Raw genomic sequence first — 22,386 nt, 5'->3', positions numbered from 1 at the left:
CTCCCCACAGTGTGCACATTCCCACTTATATTGGGGGGGGCCTGTAATACACATTTCAAGACACTCAGTGTTATTTTCCAGACAGTTTTCTCCGCGCTAGATCCCTGATGAAGTCATGCCTGTAAAACAAAGTGACTTATTTGCATCTCTTCCTCCAGGGCTGAGTAGACAAAACGCATCCATAGGAACAGAAAGTGACTCCAACACATGCGTGAGAGTCCAGCTTCTGAAGCTGGTTGAGAAGGTAGAGCTGTCACTTTGTATAAGAAAAGAAAGACATGGCAATTGTGTCAAGGAGAGTGGGAGTGGGAGAATCTGACAATATTGCCAAACCTGCAGGCTAAGAAACTAGAAAAAAGGGAACATTTCTTTTGCTGTAAGGCACACACTGACTTGTTATGATCTGCTTCTCCTTGGATATTTCCAGAGAGCAATAGCTACAGCCACTTGGGGTAAGGGGCTGGGGGAAGGGAATGCCTCTCTGGATGGGGAAGTTCATAAGATCTTTTCCAAATCTCTGTCAATTAACAGCCACCTCCTGCCTTAGTAGATACTGCTCGACAAAATCTCAGCCACTGCATCTCCCATCAAGTGGATCTGGATCCTTCCAACCCACAACCATCCAGAGTAGTTAAAGAAAAGGAGGTTTACTCAGCTGCACAACGGTAGTTTCAGAGTTCTCCTGGAAAACTTTCTCAGGGCACCACAGCTGTGGAAAGACATTAGGGGAAGCACACTTAACTCTCCCTTGCTGAAGTACTGCAGCCATGAGACCTCTCTGCATTAGTCACTCACAGCTGTGGCTGGGAGGTCAGTCCCACCTCTGCTCTGCAGGCAGCCCTCAAGGCCCAGGTCACTGCCTGGTCCCTTAATTGACACTGACATCTCACTAACCTACTGAGGAATTGGCACCATGGCTGTTAGCAAAACACAGCCAGAGGCGCACTGTAGCCCAACTCGTCCACCCCCTACCCTGTGTCACCCTACCACACCTTCCCACCGTGCTCACGCTGAACTGCTGCCTTCCTCCAACCCAACGCTACCATTAAGGCATTTATGAACACCATGTACAAGTGATTCACATGTTCACATCTGTATGAATCAGGTAGAAAACTCTGAAACAACATTCGAGAGATGATCCTAGAAAAGGTGTCAACATGCCTACGCAGCTCTGGCTTCAGAATTAACTTAAACATGCAAAGGTGGATGCTTCATCCCATTGTAAAGAGTTGCATTGCTCACTGGAACAAGTCTTTTTGGCACATGGTAAGGAGGGCAGACCACCACCACTTCCATCCCCTGCCAAGTTTTCCGACTTCTTTCTCAATCGGTTCTCAGTGCTCTTGCTATGCATAAAAGCCTGCTTTAGGCTTCAGTGTGGAATTCTCTTCTCACATGCCTTTAAATCATTATGGATACATCACCACCATTAATATTTGTGGACACATTGCTCTCATGCTCTAGGATACTACAACTTTCAGCCATTTAAAAACCTCACTGCATTAATGCATCAGGCAATATTTCTGAAGTCCATAAGCCTCCACCAGCATCAGCTGGTTCAGACCCTGCTGCACTTGGCTTCAAAGAAGTTTATTTCACTGCAGTTACATAGTGCTTGGGCTCCAGGCTATTCACACACTACCTTCTCAATCAAGAAACAGTTTAGTAAGCAAAAAGTTAACATCTTGTCAACAGCAGAGAGGTCCTCTTGGGCTTCCACTTCTTAAAGCAGTAAAAGCAGGTGTAACTGCACCTCTGTACTTTTTGTTACAAAAGCTCATGAAAGTTTAAACCAATTTTTAGCAGTTGGGGGTATACAAAGTGATCCATCCTTCAACTTAGTCACAGCTCTGTCCTCAAACTGACTGTGCTTTAAAGTAATTATTGGAGAAAGAAGGTAGTATTTATCAAGATAATGACTTCTCACTTCCACAAAGAGGTCTAACATTTGTTTCTTTTGCTCCTTCCTGCCACAGGCTTTATTTCATAGACTGTTCTGAAACTGGCTTTGCCTCTTTTGGAACATGGCCTTTGAATAATAAACAATGATAGCTACTACATGTGGCATCTCTCATGCTAAAATCATAGCTCTTTAGACATTTTAGAAAAGTTTTGCTGAGCCATAGGGAGTCTATATATGGTAGTAAATGGATTTTAGGCTACAGACACACAAAAATATGAACAAAAAGCAAAGCAAATTAAGTCAGAAAGCCACTATGAACTGCATGCAATTGGACCAAATGTTTTCTTGATTAATGATTTTTTTCAAGATGCAAAGTTCTGCATGAAAAGAATCTGCACAGCAAGAAGTTCCTATGCTATCAGGAACTTATTTTCAAGTGTATTAAGGTTTATCACAGACTCTTCTGGGACACCTCTTTTCAGGAAATGCAACTCATACAGTTGCAGACAGTAACATCGCTGTTACAAATGACAGCGTTGCCATAATCAATCCTCTAGAAGCTCAGGTGGGACTTCCACTTGCTCATTACCAAACAAAGGAAATAAGCCAAATACCTTCAAAGCAAAGCCCTCCTTTACTGAAACGGCAACTTTACTGCCCTCTGTTATCATTCAGTATCACTCCTTCACTCCTTGAGGAGTAGCAAATCCTCCTTCTGAGCATGGTTCTGGTCTCCCTAGAGTTGCAAAAGCAGAATAAAAGTTGTACAGAGAGGAAGAAACAGACTCAGGCCTCAGGAAGGTCAAACTACAATGCATATTCTACTGGATATTTTCCCAGCTACCGAGTTGCACTTACATAGGGAGGTGCATCCTACACTTCTTCCTACTGTCGAACCTCTTACATGCTTTCTCAGGGAGTCTGTCTTGTCCTGGCTTTAAGGACCAGGGAGAGAATTACTTCACCAGAACTTGAAAGCTGTTACTCAATGTTAAGTTTTCTCCCACAAGGCACACAGTACAAACAAGAGCGCACCCTGTCAGGGTTAAAAAAAACCCACAAACCAAAATAAAACAACAAACCAGGTGTACCAAAGTTACCTAAGTTTCTCCCTACTGTTTGCCCTTCCTATTGCACATGCCATCTCTTTTGACCAAACTGTCTCATGTTTCCACTAGATATTCCACTACCACGTAAGGCCCTGTAAGAGTGGAGAGAATCCTCTCAAGAGCTCCATTAAGTCTGAAATGGTTTCCTGCCTCCTTTAGCTATGCAGCTTTGAGACCAAATTCCAGAAACGAGAGAACATTTCTCCTGCAACTTTTGCATTTTCCTTCCGTTTTTTTTACTACTTACAGCAAACTGACATATCAGCAGTTTAGCATGACTGCACCTAAACCACTCATTTTCTTTTTAGTGACTGCAGATACGGGCAAGACTTTCCTTTGTGCTCCTGGATGGCCATTTCAGCACCCTGGACACAATATTCCATCATTCTCTTTTCAGATGTAGAATCAAGCATTAAGAGCCCTTCCTCCCCACAGAACATTTTCTATAGTGAACGCAAACTCATCTCATGCTTTGAGAAACATTTTGCATTAATGCCAGCACTGAATCTTTTAGTTATTCATTAAAATGCACCACTATTTGCAGACCTGCTATTAAGTGCAAAAAGTTTAAGTCTGCTTGGAGGAGGGTATTGAAGGTGAAGCACTTCAATCATTTCTTTAAATTGCTTGTTTTAAACTATGCTGAAGGCCTTGTTAGCGTACAGAAGGCTACAGCTTTTACCAAGTTCAAGACTGCCTTGCAATCACTTAAGGCAGAACAGATTGATAACCCTCCTTTTAGGTGAATAGGATTCAAAGATAAACAGACTGCTAGTGAAAGAAACTGATGTGGAAGAGCTGTTGTTAGTAGACTTAGAGCAAGGGCTTAAGTAACCATCACTACATTTCAATGACAATGCCATAAAAAGCATCTTGCTTGCAGAATCACATTTAGCATTCTGCTCCTCTCCTTCAAGAGACACATTTAATCTCTGGAAGTCCAAAAACCAAAGATTTTCAGCGCTTCCTGAGATGAGCAAGAATCCTGTCTTGCTAGTTCTCCACCATGTTTGTTTCATTTTGAAGTAATAATCTTTTAATGACTTAATACCATTCAGTCTCCTCTTTCCTACTATTCCCATTTCATTTCAAGCTGTGACAGCTCTATCTGTGCCCCTTCCCATTCGCTGCCCCACTCCATGGGCTGTCAGGGTATCTGAATTGAACCTGGGCCTCAGATCCCACAAGAGTTTAAGCTTAGGGATTTTAGCAGCATCCAGAAAGAGCTGTAAACTAGACTCCTGCAGAACAATCACTATCCCTTCCCCTCCTTTTGAGGGCCTAGGACGCTTGCTACTGCCAGCTGCCACCAACCTTCCAGGCATGCTGATCTGACCCCCATATGCCACCTCCTAAAGTCTTCCCAATAGTTTGGGAACCTCTCTCAAGCTACATCTTTATGAGCTTTCAAATTTAGCTTCCAGAGGACCACGAGGGCTAAAACAAAAGAGCGGTTTCTTACGAAGTGTGGGCTACACTTAAAAAAAAAATAAAATCCACATTACTTGGACATGCTTCTACAATAACCAATATCTGCAGGCAAAGTTCCTCCCTCTCCACGTCCTCATTTTTGCAGGACCATCCACTCACTCCTCTACCTCACTCTTTCTGCTTAATCTTCCTGGCAGCAAATGCTCTTACAGCCCCTCAAGAGAGGTCTCTGAAATGAAACTAGACCTAGAATCCTCTCTCAGATGGCCTCTGGATAACTTCAAAGTACCATGAGATGACTCGTTGCTTAGCAAGAGCTGTATCACTCTCAAATTAACTGGAGAAAAACTGATTCCCTATGCTACTGCCAGCCTCCTGGTGTAAACTTACCTGAATGATGACCCATCATGATGAAGCCCTCTTGACAGCTCTCCTCGTGGTAAGATCAAACTCTTACAGCCAGCACAGGAACAACTACAATGCAGTGTTTGAGCTCCAAGCTGCATCCCATAGCCACATGTACAACAAACAACACAGTACAGCTTGCAGCAAGACCCTACTTTGCAAGTTTCCATGAACACTTAACAATACATTCCACAGACCTCCTAAATCAAGCACATTCTTATGGAGAAATTCAGTCACCCATTTCCATCTGATCATCGTGACTAATCACAGTAATAAGTTAAAAACAAGGGGAAACACCCAAATGCACCTCGTGAGTAAGGTTTTGTCTGTGTTTTCAATTTCAGGACTGCTCGCACCTCAACCCTGGTCCTGTCCCAAACATCCCTTACAGCTCTGCTGCCCAGCCAGCCTCTCCTTATCTTCCTTAATCACACACTTACCAGACTTCTTCCCCATACTTAACAGCATTTCCACAGTGCTTGTTTTCCAACTACCGCTTTCAGAAATATGGCTCTCAGTTAAATCCTTGCTTAATATTAAAGCCCTTTTCAAATATTTAATATGAAATTAATTTGAATCCAACTGGGGAGGAGCAAGAAAGATATGCCTGTTTAGCAAAATACTATTCCAGACAAGCCAAAGACTCTGAATAAAGATCTTTAAAAAGATCAACCCAGAAATTCTTCCTTAAACTGAAAAAAAGAAGCACAGGATGAGAAATTTTGTATATTGGACAACTTGTGGCTGGATCACTGGCAAAGGAGACCAGGACCTTGATAACAACATTCCAACCCCAAGTACTTGTTTTCTTTCTACTGCTATAAGACTCCATGAGATAACTTGCATAGGAAATTTTGCACAAATCTGTAATACAAAAAGAGTACACTCTGACATATTAGAGGTTAACATCTTCTGGCAACAAAAACTCTCCTCAGAAACGGAGAGATCCCAAAGGGCAAGCCTAGCTAAACCCACCATGTATCTGAAGTACTTACCAAAACAACATTCCTGTAAAAAATTCCACAGTACACGATTCCAACAAGCTGTCACCCAGCAAATGCTGGTAATGATGAAATGAATAGATGAAAGACCACCAGTTAATTGAGTGTTTAATTTGGTCATTTTGCCTCCTGTGACCTATATCAAAAGCCCTCCTTAAAAGTCCAGGAGTTAAACTCATATAGATATTATGTCAGATTGCCTATGTAAGAATATTTATGCTTCTGAGCTGTAACGGTATGTATTAAAATCTCAGTAGCTACAGGCAATGAGTCTGATCTTTCCTGCAGCTTCCACAGCAGATTAATTACATGAATTCGGTTAACATACACAAGGTCAAAAGTTCCATCATTCCAAAACACAAGCCTGGAAAGTACACGCAGCCTCTTGATCTCCTCCCAGTATTGATATCAGCACACAGAAGGCAGGACTGCCTAACAGGACGGGACTGTTAACAGTACTGACCTAAGACACCAACCTGTGCTGCCCGCAGCCAAGAGCCTGATGAGGTCAGTGCTCTCCCTCTGCAGGATGTGGTACTTCACTGTTCTCTGTGTGGAAGAGACCAGATGGGGTCCCTGCTCCCAAGGGTTAGGACTATGACAAAGAGGGATGCTGAGCTATCCCCGGCTCTTTCTTAGGGATTGTTTCTTAGGGATTTCTCAGGGATTCCAGATCGCAGTCCAGGTGCACTGTTAACAAGGTACAAAGGAAGTTTAGCTGCTATGGTTTGTCAAACCTACTCTCCAAGGCTGTTCCCAGTGGGTCTGCTCTGGGTCTCAGAAGTGCAAAGTGCCTCATTCGCCATGAAACTTGCTGGTTACACTTAACAGCAAGTCAGCTTGTTTGAGGGCATTTGGAAATAAGACAACTTGGCAGAGACTTGTCTCATGGGTTATTTCACAGGTTCCCCAAACTGGGGGGAAAGGGTGGAAAGCTGCTTATCTTCTTTCTCTCAAATCTCCAGATGCAAAGGTATCTTTCTTGTGTCCCCTTAAGACTGAATCCACAGGAACTTTTCACCACTGCTGCTTCTGCACAGCCACTAATTGGCCCATGGAATAATTCTTCTACAGCCACAACAGCACCACAGTTGCCTCCAGACAGTTTCCAAATAAACAGAGAAAAAGCTTGCCGTCCTTGCACAATGGATGGACATGCTAGTTTTAAGAATTCATACTCAATTGCCATGTGAGCAACAACTCAAAGCAGAAGCTTTGAAGAGCTAACTTAGGGAAAAAGATCTGGTTGTGAAAGATTCCATCTGCCATAGAGAGTAAGAGACACTCATTCCACCTTCAACAAATTACAAATTGGCTTGCCACTCAAAAACACTGTACCAATCCAAGTCTTCCCACAAAACAAGCCCAGAACATCTGCATCCTGGTAGTACTGAAGTAATGAGATTGACACAGTCAGCTGAGTCTGCCATATTGAACAAGTTTCCTCTCCATCAACACTGCAAGCTCCTGTTTTGCAGATCAGAACAGTCAGCTTCCCCAGATAAGGCAGCTGCTTCCTGGAAACAGAAGATAGAGCTGCCTTATCTCAGGAAAGGGAAGATAAAAGGTCACTCTTCACTAAGTGGCAAAGTTCTCACCTTGAAAGCTTTGCCCCTTGATTGGCATGGAACCACCAAGGTCATGGAACTTTTAATCAGATGCCTGCATAATTCTAAATCATTATTAATTATATCAGAGAGCTGAGAACTCAGAGGAAAGGCAAAGCAAACAAAGAGCCCAATGAAGCCTCCTCTGTTGTTGGAAAAAATTGGTAATTAAAAGTCATGAGTGCACCAAAGAGTGAGGGAACAGCATCACAGTCACTGTTCAGGACTCAGGAGTGATTTGCATACAAAACAGCATGCTTGTCTCCCCGGGGAAATTACAGGGTACCGCGTTATAAAGCAGCAAGGGGAAAAAAATAAAGTAAAAAAAAAAAAAAGATGGGGAAGGAACCACTTCTGGTTTTATTAATAGCTTTATTTGTCCCACAGCGAAGGACACCGCTGCCAAACAGTCCCAAGTTTGAAAGGTGCCTTCCACATGTTTCTGGGAGCTCTAGAAAGCCCTCTCCCAGTCTTAAATCATGAAGAGTTCCCATACTGAGAAGTGCACAAAAGAATGAGACCCTGTATTCAACCTAATTCAGCCTACGCACTCCTGGCCCTTTCTCAGGAGCCCTTGCCCAAATAAAGACCATTCCAATGAAAAGCCTTTATTTGCTTCAATGACTTGAGCTCAGCCTTAGTGCTTTCCCTTTCCCCAGAGACTGCCCTTCAAAGCATTGCTATCAAAAATCTAAGAACTTCAGTCTGTCTTTCAAAAAACAAACAAAAAAATCAAAAGAAAAAAGAATGCCACAGTCCTGCTCACACCATAATAAATCAAACTAAGTAGTCACAATACCACTGAAACCAGAGCAATTACTTTTGCTAATCAGACTATGAGAAGATAAATGCTGATCTGTTTCCACACCAATGATACCATACGCCATCTCAGGGCACTGAGGTATCAAAGATGGCATCGGATGAAAAAAAGTCACCACGCTATCTACCATCATTTGCAGGCAAACATAAGAATGTCTCTAGTCTGCTATATAGGTGGTCATATCAACCCAATCCTAAAGATGACCATATGCAAGAGGTGGCAAGGCTGGGCTGAATCCCCGAAGAGATCAGTTGAGATGGATTATGAGACTGGTGAGAAGAACAGACACTCTCATGGGCTCAGCCCTCCCAACATACAAAAAGTGAAGTGCAAAAAATCGAAAGCAAGAAGAGAACGGATTGTAAGTCCAAGAGATCAGAAGACACATTTCCTACTCCACTGCTCCAAGCACAGACTTAAAAAGATACTCTAAATAAGAAAGTCTCCCATTTAAAACATAAGCAAGAGGGAATAAAGGATAACTGCAGCAGAAGTGGTAATGCAATTTGTGGGACTCTGCCACTGAATAAAAAATTAATAACAACAAACCTCTGGCTAACTGCAGCCATTTCATTATGCTTAACATTGACAGACCAGAATCTAATAAAGCTTTATTGAAGTGCATCTGGTCCTTCTTTATCCCTTTTCTGAACTTCCATTGCTTGCCAGTGCAATGCCCTTTCACTGCTGCAACCTTACCACAGCACTCTCTTTCCTATTGCTAAATGCCAATCCCCCAATCCCCATGTGACAGCACCGTACCTGTTGAAGATATCACCCGACACCTTTTGCAGATACTGAAGTGCATCTGCCACCTGCTGAACAGCCTCCTCCCTGCGTAAGTCCGGTTGGATCAGGGGCACTGAGTACGTCTGCCCTTCCAAAAAGTGCTTCTGGGCTACTGTAGCCATTTTGCCTAGAGGAAAGAGCAAACAGGTCATTACAGTAAACACACTTCCATTTTATTACAGCTTTTATTCAGGGACTTCCACTCTCTGCTCCTCTAATTATTTTAGGAAAGCATTTGCAAAGGAACTGGTGAGCTGAGGAGAAAGGGACAAGTAGTAAGGTTGACATATCGGATTTTTAGTAAATCCAAGGCAGCTACAGTGAGATGGGAGTCTCTTGCTTATCTGAATGTTTTTGGGAACTATAATTTTATTTTTAGCATGATACTTAACAAATATCTGCTCAGTACTGTGCTGAAAACAAAGGCCACGCTTCGGAGCAAAGTCAGTTCAGGGTGGTGATAACATTCATCAGAAATAACGCTGTCCGCTCCTCCCATCCTCATATTCCAGATGGATATATTTCAAGTCATTCAACCTTATTAGTAAAATGCAGTAATTCATCTCACACTTCTGCTCCAAGAAACACAACCACCGCTCCCTTCCAAGAACAGCAGCTATGAAATTACAGGGCATGCATGTGCACACATGCTCTTGCTCCAAGCAGGTTAATGAGAGTTCTTCCATTCCAAGACTCCTGGGAGCTGCTGATTGCTTCTGGTGACTGTGTTTTTCCTTAGTAACTATCTTGAAAGAAGCCTCCTTATTGTAGGGTCCTTTCACGTATAAAAATCTAAACAGACACTGAAATCTTTCAGCCACGTTCAACACATGCACCAGAGCAGTATGCATGATCCTGGATGCAGCTGGGCCAATCCCACTGCTCTGCAGTTCAGCCACAAGAAGGCCATGCATCACCCTTTTTTCCATCCTGCCAGTCTTGCTCACCTCTTCCTCAGCAATTCCCAAAGAGCCTGCCTCCCATGCTTTTGCTCACAAAAACAGCAAAAAAATTCCTGGGACACCAAGGAGGATACTGAGAAGAAATCTGTTTCTATGAACATGTTAGAAATTGTACATACATTAATTACATTAATGTAATGTAACAGTAATACATTACTGTTAGGACAGCCTGGTTAATGAATAGAGCATCCAAACAGTCTTCTAACCCAAGCTCTGCTGCTAGGCCTACACAACTCCTTCAAACTTGTTTTTTCTGTGTGTCTTCCTCACTCAGACTGTAAAAAAACACAGTCTACAGCTGCTCATTACAGGGTTTCATCACACAGTGCTGTACATCCATACAAGAAAATATTCATTAAGCTGAAGAGAAATGAAAAAATAGAAGATCGAAAAGTAAGTTATCAGAAAGAGACAGAGCTATCTCAGGACACAACGCATTCCCTCCACGGCACTTGGAGGTCTGCAGGAACTAGTCCAGGGAGCACTGCTGTGTGCAAACTGCATTCCAGCCTGTACAGCTGAGCAGGCTGAGAATAACATAGAAACACAGCCTATACTGGAGAAATTCACAAAACAAGAGCTTGAAGAGATAGTTACAGCATAAACCAACTGTTTAATAGGTGAAAATTAAAGGGGTCTTCACATATTCTTTAAAGTCTCTATCCTGCTTCACAAAATGAAAAGACATCGTATTAGACTTGCCTGCAGCCATTCCTGTACATTTAAAAAACACCATCCACCCTCTCCAAATTTGTCCTTACTGATCCTACCAGAGCAGGTTAGGAAAGACTTTCTGTAAATATAATGTGGCTGCTGTTGGGTGGGGGCCGGGGTTGGGGGTGGTTGGGTTTTTATTTTTGGGGGGTGGAGGGGGTGTGTTTAATAATGAATCTTATGAGAAGTAAAAGAAGAAGGAAACCTAGGAGCCTTTCTGCAGAATAGAAATTTGCAAAATCAAGCCCAGCCATCAGAAAACCTGACTCTGCTGCAGGAAGCCTAGACCTATTCTGTTTCACTTCATGCATCACTGGCAGCCAGACTCTGTATCCACACTCTTTAGCGGCAATGTTTGCACACTGATTAGTCTTCTTGACTGTGCCTATTCAGCAGGCAGGAAATTATTATTTAGAGTTGTAAAGCATATAAGTTAATCTGAGAGGAGTACAGCTAATTTTGAGATGGCATTTTCTATTCTGATGACCACAACCATGCTTGACCCTCTTTGCTTTCAAATCTACTGTTTAACTGACAATGCGGAACAAAGCGACCAGATATCACAGCGAGTGTGCACTTATGAGACACTTTGGCTCCAGCAGCAAAACAAGTTTATGATCTTCCCTGCCACTGGTCACAACTCTTCTGTTGCATCAATGCTGCTGATGTTTGGGATGCCTATTTTTAACTCAGATCAGTTCAATGACCCAATTTACGGCAGCCAGAAAAAACAGCTGTAATTGCCCAGTCATGATACAGAGTGGGAAGCAGGGGCAAGAAAGGGACTTCTTAAACTTGTTTCACTATCAAAACCATTACTGTGTAATGGTAATCCTGCCCCACAGAATGAGAAGGCCAAGCTTTTCACCTCTCCAGGCCAGATGAGATTATACAGCCCTAGTATGATTTCCCAGACTCTCACCAATCCTAATTCTCTTAGTGACCTTTCTAAAGCCAAGCCTAGTTCAGCTGCTGACTGACAGATGCTCACACTCAGAAGCAGCACTCCCCTACCTACTACCAAACAATTTTTTTCCTCACACTCAGAAGCTGCAGACTGTTCTCCAGGACACACTGCTCCCTTGCAGAGGAGCACACAGCAGTGGGGAAAGCAGGAAAAACTCCAGGTGCTCCTGCTCTCACTGTCACAGTTCAGCCGCCAGTAAACTTGTTTCACAGGTTCTCAACGCAGCCTCTCACGTGAGCTCCAGATTCTCACCTTTCCTAAAAAAAATCACATTAGAGAAATGTGGTAGACTCTGTGGGAACTGCGATCGGAGACAGATACAAGAGACAATTCTTTCCGTGCAAGGTAACAAATTAGAGGTTTATAGCAAGAAAGAGGAAGAACAGCAACCGCCTTCCGAATGACTAGACTCTGGCAAAATCCCATGCTACAGCTGCTACTTATTACCTCTTGTGACCAAACTAACTGGAGAAACAAGCCAGTTTTAGAAATACTTTGAGTAAAGGCCTGACCATATTAGTAGAATAAAAGCAGAATTGCTTCCCATAACACACAGGGACTGCAGGAACAAGGAAGATCTTAATAGGGAAAATTCAAAGTATTCCCAACAAAAGTCTGGAAGGAAAGCAAACACTGAATGTCACTCAGCAAGACTGACTCTTCCTTTATCTCAACCTCCACTGCACTGAGGAGGAAGCAGCACATTTCCTTGCCATGCTCCATTATCAGCAGTGCTGTGGATCAGAAGTATCTCAGCTCTTCCACCCTGCCCAACAGATGCCAAACCTTCATGTAACATTCACACCAAAGGTGCAAATAAACTGCCTGTATCTTACATGTGGAAGTGACTTCCACAAAGCAACAACCTGGTTCTAGTATCACTCCAGAATCTTAAAGAGGGAGCTGGCATGTTTCAGCAGAAGGCACAGCATCCTGGAATTATGGCGGCTGACATGAAATACTCAGATGCTACAGTGAGAAACTGGCATATAAAACCCAAAGCAAGTATGATTCAGAAAAGCAGATTTCAAATCACCCAAGAGATTTACTCATTAGCAGTGTGACCACCTGTGGGTCACACAAGGCAGAAGAAATAGCAACACGGCTCTTTTTTTGTGATCAAAGAGGCTCTGGAAAAAAGAGTTGCAGCATCTGGGGGCTCCAGTCACTCTTTATTGAACTTTTTTTTCTATGACAACTTTCATGATCAAGACAAATGTGTTCTGGTGTTATGTAATAACCTCATGTGCCTTATTAAATTGCAAACAAAGAGAAAAAGGTTGTTTTCTCACTGCACCACCTGCTTAGGAGTGCCATATCCTGATTTGGAAGTTCTGACTAGAGCTAGCAACTGCTTGGATTTGCACTTTTGCCATACGCTGTGTATGCCTTTAACCTCAAGCAAGCTGGTAGAAAGCTCATCAGGGCTGGTGGCTATCCCTCTGTACCCAAAGCTGCTCTCCCTCTCAGTTCCAACGTTCACAATAGCAAAAGCTGAGTGAAATAGCAGCAGTGGGAAATGCAACGACAGCCTCCATCAGACTGCCTCACCTTTCCAAAAGGCTTACACGAAGATAGATACAGGCTGAGCACTCCAGGGTTTTTAGGTGTCTGGAACCAGCAACCGGTCATACTGTTCAATCATCATGGGCAGGTCTAATACTCTGATGGCTACATAGAGATTAGTAGCTCCGAACCCAGAGAAGGAAGTATACAATTCACTGCTCTGGATAGGTAGAGAAACACTCCACCTACTTTGCTCACCTCTTGGGTTACTTCCCCGTGGACCCAAGAATAAAACTCCTTATGTCAAGGCTAAGCCCAAGAGAACTTGTTACAGAGCAAACAGAGGCTGTAATAGACGCAAGATTCCTCTAAGTTATTTAGAAAATATTGCTCTATGGAGGACCTATCACTGAGTTGATGATCTACAAACAAAAAACCCCCACAACCTTAAAATATCTTAATTTTTGAAGGCAATGTTAACATAGGCAATATTAAGAAAATAATTTGCCTGCCCTCACCACAGGCAAAGACTGTAAAGCTATATACAAGCACTTAGCAGATGCATGCTGTGCTATGAAAATAAAGGGAGAATAAAGCAAAACACTAACAATACCTCCCTCCTTAATGTGCTCCAAGGGACTAAAAAGAGGGGGTTCAGGGGAGAAGAGGGCTTAAATACTTTGAAAAAAATCAGTGTGTATTCTTCAAAGATACAAGGGCTGCTTCAGCGATTACTGTGCTGCTGCTTCGGTCACTGCACTGGAAAGGCAGCATGAACTAAAGGCCTTTAATTCCCACATGCAGTAACATCTCCAAAAAGAAGCAACAGGCTATCTCTAGCCCTATGTCTCTCCTTTGCAGGACGTGGATAAAAGATCAATGCAAGAATGCAGAGACCAGCAGTACACAATAAAACACAAGTCTGCATATCGCCCACCACATACCACTACACCACTACCACCAGGATGGTTCCACAGTGGGAACAGACCAAGTCAAAAATGAACTACAGGTTAAGATTAAACACACTCAAAAGATGGAGTAGAGACAGGCTTTGGGCACAGCTTATCACAAGGGGCTGTCTCCTCTGACAGAGGAATGTCACATGCATAACTTGCTTCACAGTGAGAAGTCATCCCAAATTCCTCACTAACAGTGATTTCTTACACATAATACTTCCTACCATGTTTACCTGGACAAATGTTGTTCCATCCTGGCTGACAATAACTGACCTCAGTTATTCTCACTTTCCTCGGCTTCAACCTAGCACACTACATCAGCACATTGCTTGCAATACTTAAATGCAGCTTTTAGAGCTCACAAAGCTCCCAGCTGCTACAATGTCTGCTGTGTGTCTCATCACAAACTTCTACTGCTGTGCATTTAACTATGGTACTCTGTAGTACCGTACTTAATATATTACTACATCGTCCTCATTCTCTACTTTCCACACAGGTTTCCCACACAAATTCAAATCATGATCAAATCTGCTGGCATATTCAAGTCATACCTAGGACGTACTAGAAGCTTGCCTAGAGGACATTCCAACAACATATCAGAAGGAACCCCTCCGGGGAAGAAAAAAAAAAAAAAAAGACAATTTTATCTCCTAGCCCTCCATAGACAGAGCACACTCCTATGAGTTTACCAGCTGCAAAGCCAGGGAACTCCATTTTAAAAAGAGACTTAAAATGCTAGAAAAGCAAAACGTCATTGCATATGCTCCTCCTGTTAGGGGACAGGATAAGGCAGCGTGAACACATGCACTCACACAAATGTAGACACGCAACTGAACCGAAAGCTAGAAGTTGCTTACACTCTGGTGGTATATGCAGCACAAGAGCCTAGATGTAAGTCCTATTTCATTGTGCAGCAAGTGATCATTCCGCCCTGTGTTGACATTCGCTGGAGGGGTTGAAATTTAGTCCTCCAGTAGAGCACACAATAGGTAGCTACCCTGGGTAGGATAGCAAATGTATTTCCAGCAGTGAGACAAGAGGCTCACCGCAGCCCCTGTGCTAAGACAAACTTACCTTTTTGGGGGGGTCAGGGAGAGGAGGGGAGGAGGAGAGAAGCACTTCGATAAGTTAAGAGGATGAAAAGTCTATTTATATTTTTTAATTAACCACGTACTACAGTGTTATTAAGCAGCAATCAAAGATGCAGATGGTACTGATTTGATGGGCAAGAGGTGCAGCGTGCTGAATATTAAGGAACTCTGCCCCTATAAATAGGTCTAATCACCATCTGAAGGCTGGAAGGCAGTGATGAAAGAAAACATTAACAAGGCCATAATTAGGCCCCGTAGCAGGCTATACTCCACCAAGGTGCTCATGTTACTAGACGTCTCATAGTAGCAATCCTCTAACTCTGTTGTAGACATTACTGCTTTGGGTCTCAAGACCTCTAGTACCTATTTTAGACAAAGCTATGAGGAGTGGGGTTTCTCCATCTTTGGAGGGTCTGGCATTGGTTAGGATTTTATTTCCCAGTACCACTTCTGGAGCAAGAGAGCTCTCCATTCCAGATGTCCCACCCTGCCCCCTCTCAATGAGTGAATTAAACTGGGCAGCTGGAGCTCCTCAGGCACCAAGATTGGCAAGGGGTGCAGGAAGGTGAGAAGCTTTAGAAGCTGTCGCTCTCCCTCCCACTCAGAGCAGCAGGAGCACATCATGGCCACATCTACATCACAAAATTAACCTACCCACAGCTGTAAAAGCCATTTCTGCTCCTCTAGTCCAGCTTTAGAATGAGAGATACTTACTCAGTCTGATCAACCTCCTACTTTCAGCCTGTCCTTACAATACAGCATTATCTCAGAAGCACAACTACCAAAGAACCAGTCTGTATAGAAAATTAATCCGAAAAGGCATCTCCTGCTACATGCCAATACTTTCAGAAGTCACTCATCGATATGGGGCTGCCTGAACAGCCAAGATCTTTTTGAAAGGAGTCAGCCTCCCACATCACACCACCGCCCTGCAGAAACAGCAGAGCACTGAGGAGCCTGACCTGATGCTCTGCAGGACTCGGGGACTCGCACTGCATTTCGCGCACGCTGCATCCTGGCCTTGCAGACCAATATTCTGCTTGAAAGTGGCAGGAGTGGATTCCATCACTGAAGCAGTCTCACCTCATCTCTCCTAGCAGCAGCTGCAGGAAAAGGAAAAGCTTTTTCTGCTGCACTGGTAAGCAGCCACTAACTACTCAGTGATATAACTCTGCTCAGTTCTCCACATCCAAATAGTGTGGAATTACTGGCAGTTACCACATAGGTGGTATCTCACACATCTGGGTACCATAAGAACACTGTATTGCACCACGATGTCAGCTACAGTGCTAGGTGTCTTTTTGCTAGCTGAATCTATGTACTACTGGGAGCCATTTAATTCAACCTGACATACCTTGGAATCTGGATGAAAGTTGCCCAAGATCCATTCAATCTGAAATATATGTTTCACTCAATCTACCAACTACAAACATTGTACTAGAAAAAGGTATTAAGGTAATGCTATGAAGATATTTACTTTTGGAAACAGCAAGAGAGACTCTGGTATGAATCTTGCATCCAAAACCCCCAAAGTGTTTTTTCCCCCCCAGTTAATTCCCTAAGTGGTAGAAGGAACACAAGAAACAAGTTGCTTTGCAATAAAGAGCAGCTTACTGACACAGTTTCTGTAAATTGGATGCCTGACAGGAACATGTCTCACTAGACCACAGGCTGTGCCAGAGACCAAGAAACACCCGTTGTTACTTACTTCTTTGTCCTATCCTGCTGTTTCCAGAATAATGTCCCTTCCTGAGCACCCAGAGCTACCAAAGAAAAAGCACTGGCCTGTCAAAAATCTGCTTCTGAAAGCATGAGCCCAGTACTTAAGGCAGCCTCTCTCAAGAAGCCAGGGCCTGTTAACACCTTTGGCTCAGACACATTCCTTTGAAAGACACAGTAGGTATTGCAACTACTAAAGACAGATGAAATCTATAAGCAATATGACATTAAGGCAAAGACATTACTGACAGGTAAGTAAATACACATGAACTGGAGGATGTGGTTTCCCACCAGCAGCATTGTCTCTTTGATCAAATAAGCATGGGCCTGAACCAATACACGAACAGACTTTGTGATCGTTCTCAAATGGAGACCCTCCCTTTCCCTAAAAAATACTCGGAGCCACTTAGATTTGTTGGTTTGTCGCATACTACACTGCCCTCTTTCACTTAGGCTAAAGAGAAAGACTCAAAATTTGAGACCTTGGAGTCCAGCTTTACAATAGCATATGGCAACTCCCTGGCAAATTGCAAAATAGCTGACATTTAAACATGGTTCATGTAAAATCAAATTATATCAACTCTCCAGAAGACAGAATGCTATTACATGAAATTATTTCTTTAAAGAGAATCTGAAAGTTAGAAGCTTAAAAGAATTTAGAGGTGCACTTCAATCCTCTCAGCTCCACAAGCTAAGATGGTCTCAGACACGAGTAGCTTAGAGGCAACATTCCCCCTCAACACAGAGCTCTGCTTCGCAAAGCATTGACAGCAGTCCTTACTGCCACAAGGCACCGAGCTATAGACTGCATCACCTTGCTGCGAAAGTCCTGTCCTCTAAGCACAGGCTGAAATTGATTTCCTTCAGCTAGATACATAAAGCTCATTTTGATGGACAGATGTTGATATCTAAAGTTAATCAGATAACCCACTCTGCAACTGTCACCTTTGGCTTTCACCATTAATGGAGACAATCAGACGCTCTAATGAACAATTGATCTGATTCTAAGGCAGCCATCTAAAACTGACCAAAAGCGCTGTGCTAATGGCCTGCCTTCCCTTCCTCTCACTATTTATTATAAAAGAAGCCTAAGCAAATGGCTTGGCTACACCTACAGTACAGACATCAAAGGTAAGGCTGAGAATCCCAGCCCAAACATCCAGGCACAGCTCTTCATTCAATCTCCTAAATGGGGGTACTTTGGTTTTGTACGCCTAAAGTACACAGAAGCCACTGGCTATGGCAGGAGTCCCTTCGAGGGCCATTCCCCTGCAGTAAGTTCTCCGACATACTGGAGTTTCAAAACCAGTCTAGCTCAAACGCTACTGTAGAACTTCCTCCAGAATGTTTTGTTCAGAAAAATGAGGTGCATAATCTTACTATCAGACCACAGCAATGAATACGTACTTCCAAAAACACAGCACTTCCCTTAAAAAAAAAAAATTGAGTTAATTTTTCCAATTTTCTGATGCAAAATCAGCTTCAGTCTCCTGCAAAGTGAACCTTAACTACAGATCTAACCATTGCCACATCTTGCTGCCACAAACCCTAACCAGCAACGTCCTATTTTTCACCTCCACATTCAGTACCCTCTGCTCCAAAGTTCTAGAGTTTTACAGCACCCATACCCCACACGCACTGTGTTACGACAGACCCTGAGATATTTAATGAAGGCAACAACCAAACCAAACTGGCAACCAAACCAGTTCCTGCCCATTTTATGCATTCAAAAGCAAAAGGGATGTTTGCGTTCCTGCAAGATGACAAGAGGGGAACTCACTCACTATATGGAAGTGTTTTAAGCCTGTTCACATTTGCTAGGAAGAATATCTCTACAGGGTGGCCTGGATGACAGGAGCTGACAAAAAGCTGGGTCACAAGACAGACACCTAGGGAATCAATAACCTACTAAACAAACTGCTGGATGGACTATTTTCTGGCACAGGTTATTTTGTGAAGGGGTCTAAGCAGAGCTGATTCACTATAGAAATAGCTTTTGAGTGATAAAAAATATTCCCTTCAAGCTCAAACACCATGGCCACAGGAAACATCACAATTTCAGACATAATCCTCTTTTTCCTCTGCACACTATCTTTAATCTTAAAAAAAATTATAAAAAAAATCTGCCCTGCTTTCAGGCTTATCTCAGCACTATCTTTCCCCAGAACTCAATTTCCACCCCTCTCCTTTACTGCTCAGGCTGAGCGTGCAGCGACTATTGTTACCTGCTATTACCAAGAGCCCAGACTGCAGAGCAGCTCCCAGGGATTATCTGCTTTCAGTTTTCTTGCCAATGAACTCCTGAATTGAGAGAAGAGAACTGCACTTTTTATCTGAAGGAATTAAGATTAAAAACTCAGTTTAAATATCCAGAATGATAGAAGAAGGGCAGATGCTACAACCAGCAGCCTGTGCTGCTCTGGGAGTGCCTCAGGTGTTTTTCTGCCTGAGGGCTCTTTGGACGTGTGGCTGTTTCCCCCCCAGCCAAAGCATCCCAGGAATACAGAGGTATATTGGTTAGCCTTTACATCCCAGCTTTACTACTCAGACAAGAAAAACATAATTAAATATCGGGAGAACTTATCAGCCCTCAGCTAACCTTCCTAAAAGAAAGTCTAAGCAAGGGAGAGTTGACTGGAGCACCTCCAATTCCCCAGAAAACAGAAAGCCTCTACAAGGACATGCCTAAGTCACTTTGCTTCCAGGCCTTGCCTCTGGCAAAAGCAGCACTATCCGCTCTACTTCCTTTCACTGCTCAAGAAGGCTCTGTATTTCAGAGAACTGGCAAGAAATAGAGACAGTTTTAGCTTCTACCTCATCTACTCCAAGATAGGTCAATCCGGCCTGCAAATCACTGCCAGCAACACCCGCTGTGCAACCTAAATGAAATAAATAGGTCAACTCAAGCCAACTCCTAGCTGACATTTGCTTGAATCATGTGAAATGCCACAACCACAGCCGGCACTATCCCATACTCATTGCTGGAAGCTGCACCGTAGAATTGAGCAGAGCTGAGAATTAGCCTACTCTCCCCAGGGATGAAAAGCCTCCTCTTCTGAAAGAGGCCTCTGCAAAAATCCAGGTGCTGTCCAACCACTCAACATTTGAACCACACCATTTAAAAACAAAAAAAGTTCTGTCACCACAGCAGGACTTCTGTTGATTACAAAAATAAATCCTAACAATGATCAGCACTGCTGGATATGGATTCACAATATTCACTACATCCATCAGCAGCCTTTCTTTATGTGCACAGCTAGGTCTAGTAGCCCTGTGGTCTTTTTACTGCTGGCTGACTCATTCTTTATATTGAACATGAAAAAAAATAAAATAATGCATTTATCACAACAGCATTTGGGGTCACTTGCAAACACCGACAATGTGTTTTTATTGGACAAATAGATACATCACCACAGCTGCCAGCTTGGGAGTGAGGAACATGTCCTTGTGCAACTTAAAGGCAATCCATATTAAAACTGATTTGCCAGCAGTCCAGGTAACAAACTGTGTTGACGCACTGATGGACTAGAAGTTACGGTTTGTATAATCTGTGCCGTTCTTTGGATTAGCTGACAGTTAATAGTAATCAGTCGGTACTTGGAATAGCATAAACCCCCCACAACTCTATTACAAGGCATTAACTACCTTTCTGAGTAAAAATTATGTAACCCACATCCCAGAGCCCTCTGACCCTCTAACTTGGACACCTTTTTCTCTTTTCCATGACTCCCTTCAGGCTGCAGCACCTACCTGCCTATCCACACAGGGTAGCTAACCCACATGGAGAGAAGGCATCACCCTTCCCAGTCCCCGAAGCGCTATGTTGACTCCAAGCGCCCCTTGCATCACCACCAACCTGAGATTTCCATGCCCCATGCCTGCCTGACAGGTTTTCCAACCTATTTCACGGCTCAACACTGAAGCACGGCACAAGAAGCTTAACAAAAGATTTTCTAAATGCGTTTTCCCACCCAAACTGGTGCCGTATGACTCTCATGTCGCATTACTAAGCTCTTCTCCCCAAGACCTGACCGGGTCCTTCACGGCGGGACCCTGCGGCCACCAGAATCACCTCCCCGGTGGCTGACAGGCCGCAGACCCCGCGGGGACCCTCGCAGGCGCTTACAGGGCCCTGCCGGCGCCCACCGCCCCGCTCAGGCCCCGCAGGAGGAACCCCTCGGTCCCAACCACAGCTCTTCCTCACCCCACCGCGCCGCCTTACGCCAGCACCGCCAGGGCCCGCCCCGGTCGCCGGAACCCCCGCACCGAGCACCGAACCGGGGCGGGGAGGAGGGTCCGGCCCCGGCCACGCCCCCCTCGGCCGCGCCGCGCGCCCCTCACCTGCCGCGAGCCAACCACGCCCCGGCGCCGAGCTGGAAGCGGAGTTTTGCACCGCTTCCGCCCTTAGTTATCCGTCACTTCCGCCCGGTTAAGGCGCTCCTTGCCTGTCACGACGAGTACCCGGTGCCGAGGCGGGACTGCGCATGCGCGAGGTGAGGAGGCGGGGAGCACGGGGCGTCGTCCGGCGGCGGGGATCGGCAGCCATATTGCGGATCTGCGGCCGTCTCCCGGCTCACCGGGCCCCGGGGCCGGGCGTTGCGGCCTCTGCCCGGCCCGAACCCCTCACCGGCAGCGCCTGTCAGCCCTGCTGCGGCGCCTGGCTGCGTTTCTGCTTCCATATACTGGTACAGAGCATGGCAAGCACAAGGGGGAGGCTTTGGCTCGTACACGTGCTTGTTTTCTCTCCAGTGCTTATGTATAGAGTTGGGCAATTTTAAAATTGACTTTCTAAAATAGTGATTTTTTTTTTAAAAGTGCATTCTACTACTTTGTTCTTGGGTCGCTTCTATGCACTCATTCAATCAACCAAGTTCTTCCAGCGCAAATACTCATGAAAAGCGAATTTCAAGACTGCACCTGTAACTATTAAAAACCACACTATGTATGACAGGTATTTGCATGCTCATCCACTTCAGGATCACAAGCAATTCCTCAAGACTTAATTAAATAGTTACAACACTATTGAATACCAAATACCAGTTTTTGAATGCACACAGGAAACGTTTGTGATGGATATGTAGCGTTAAAAATGGTGCACAAATTAAAAAAGGAAGCAAGCCTCTTCAGTGAATTCACTTGAAGACATCAGGACCTGCTCATGCACATTCAACTGGGTGGAAAAAAGGGTGAATCCATTACATACGTTACCTGTTGCAGATTCTTTGCTTGGTTCCACCCCTTTGCAGTCAGAAGCGCAGGCTGAAGCAGGGGAGAGACGTTAGACCCAGTGGAGTTGCAAAGGAGATCAGGAGCCAGCAGCAGCAGCTTCCCTGTTTCAGGGCTGGTAGGAGGGTGTGGTGTTCACTCTTGTGATGTTTTAATGATGGGCCTGGTAAGACCCATCAG

The 22,386-nt window shown here is 44.1% G+C and overlaps 1 protein-coding gene across 7 annotated transcripts in view; it reads right to left on the bottom strand.

The window, feature by feature from the left end:
* Positions 1-21,399, bottom strand: part of WASHC1 (WASH complex subunit 1) — a 44,677-nt gene extending 23,278 nt beyond the window's left edge. Inside the window, exons 1-3 of one of the 7 annotated variants that reach the window (XM_075116305.1) lie at positions 21,322-21,388; positions 11,783-11,965; positions 9,039-9,192 (exon numbers count right to left, since the gene is read on the bottom strand). In XM_075116305.1, the coding sequence (XP_074972406.1) occupies positions 9,039-9,187 (149 nt within the window). In that variant the 5' untranslated portion in view covers positions 9,188-9,192; positions 11,783-11,965; positions 21,322-21,388. Of the gene's footprint in view, positions 1-9,038; positions 9,233-11,782; positions 11,966-21,106; positions 21,301-21,321 lie in introns of those variants that run through there. The other 6 variants (XM_075116298.1, XM_075116288.1, XM_075116311.1 and 3 more) reach the window with 6 other exon arrangements.
* Between the last annotated feature and the right edge of the window lie 987 nt (positions 21,400-22,386).

The sequence above is a fragment of the Phalacrocorax aristotelis genome, chromosome 1, assembly GCF_949628215.1.
Source record: "Phalacrocorax aristotelis chromosome 1, bGulAri2.1, whole genome shotgun sequence".
In the NCBI taxonomy this organism is placed as follows: domain Eukaryota; kingdom Metazoa; phylum Chordata; class Aves; order Suliformes; family Phalacrocoracidae; genus Phalacrocorax; species Phalacrocorax aristotelis.
The sequence above is the reverse complement of the archived record's forward strand: the minus strand, read 5'-3'. Positions and strand labels throughout refer to the sequence as shown.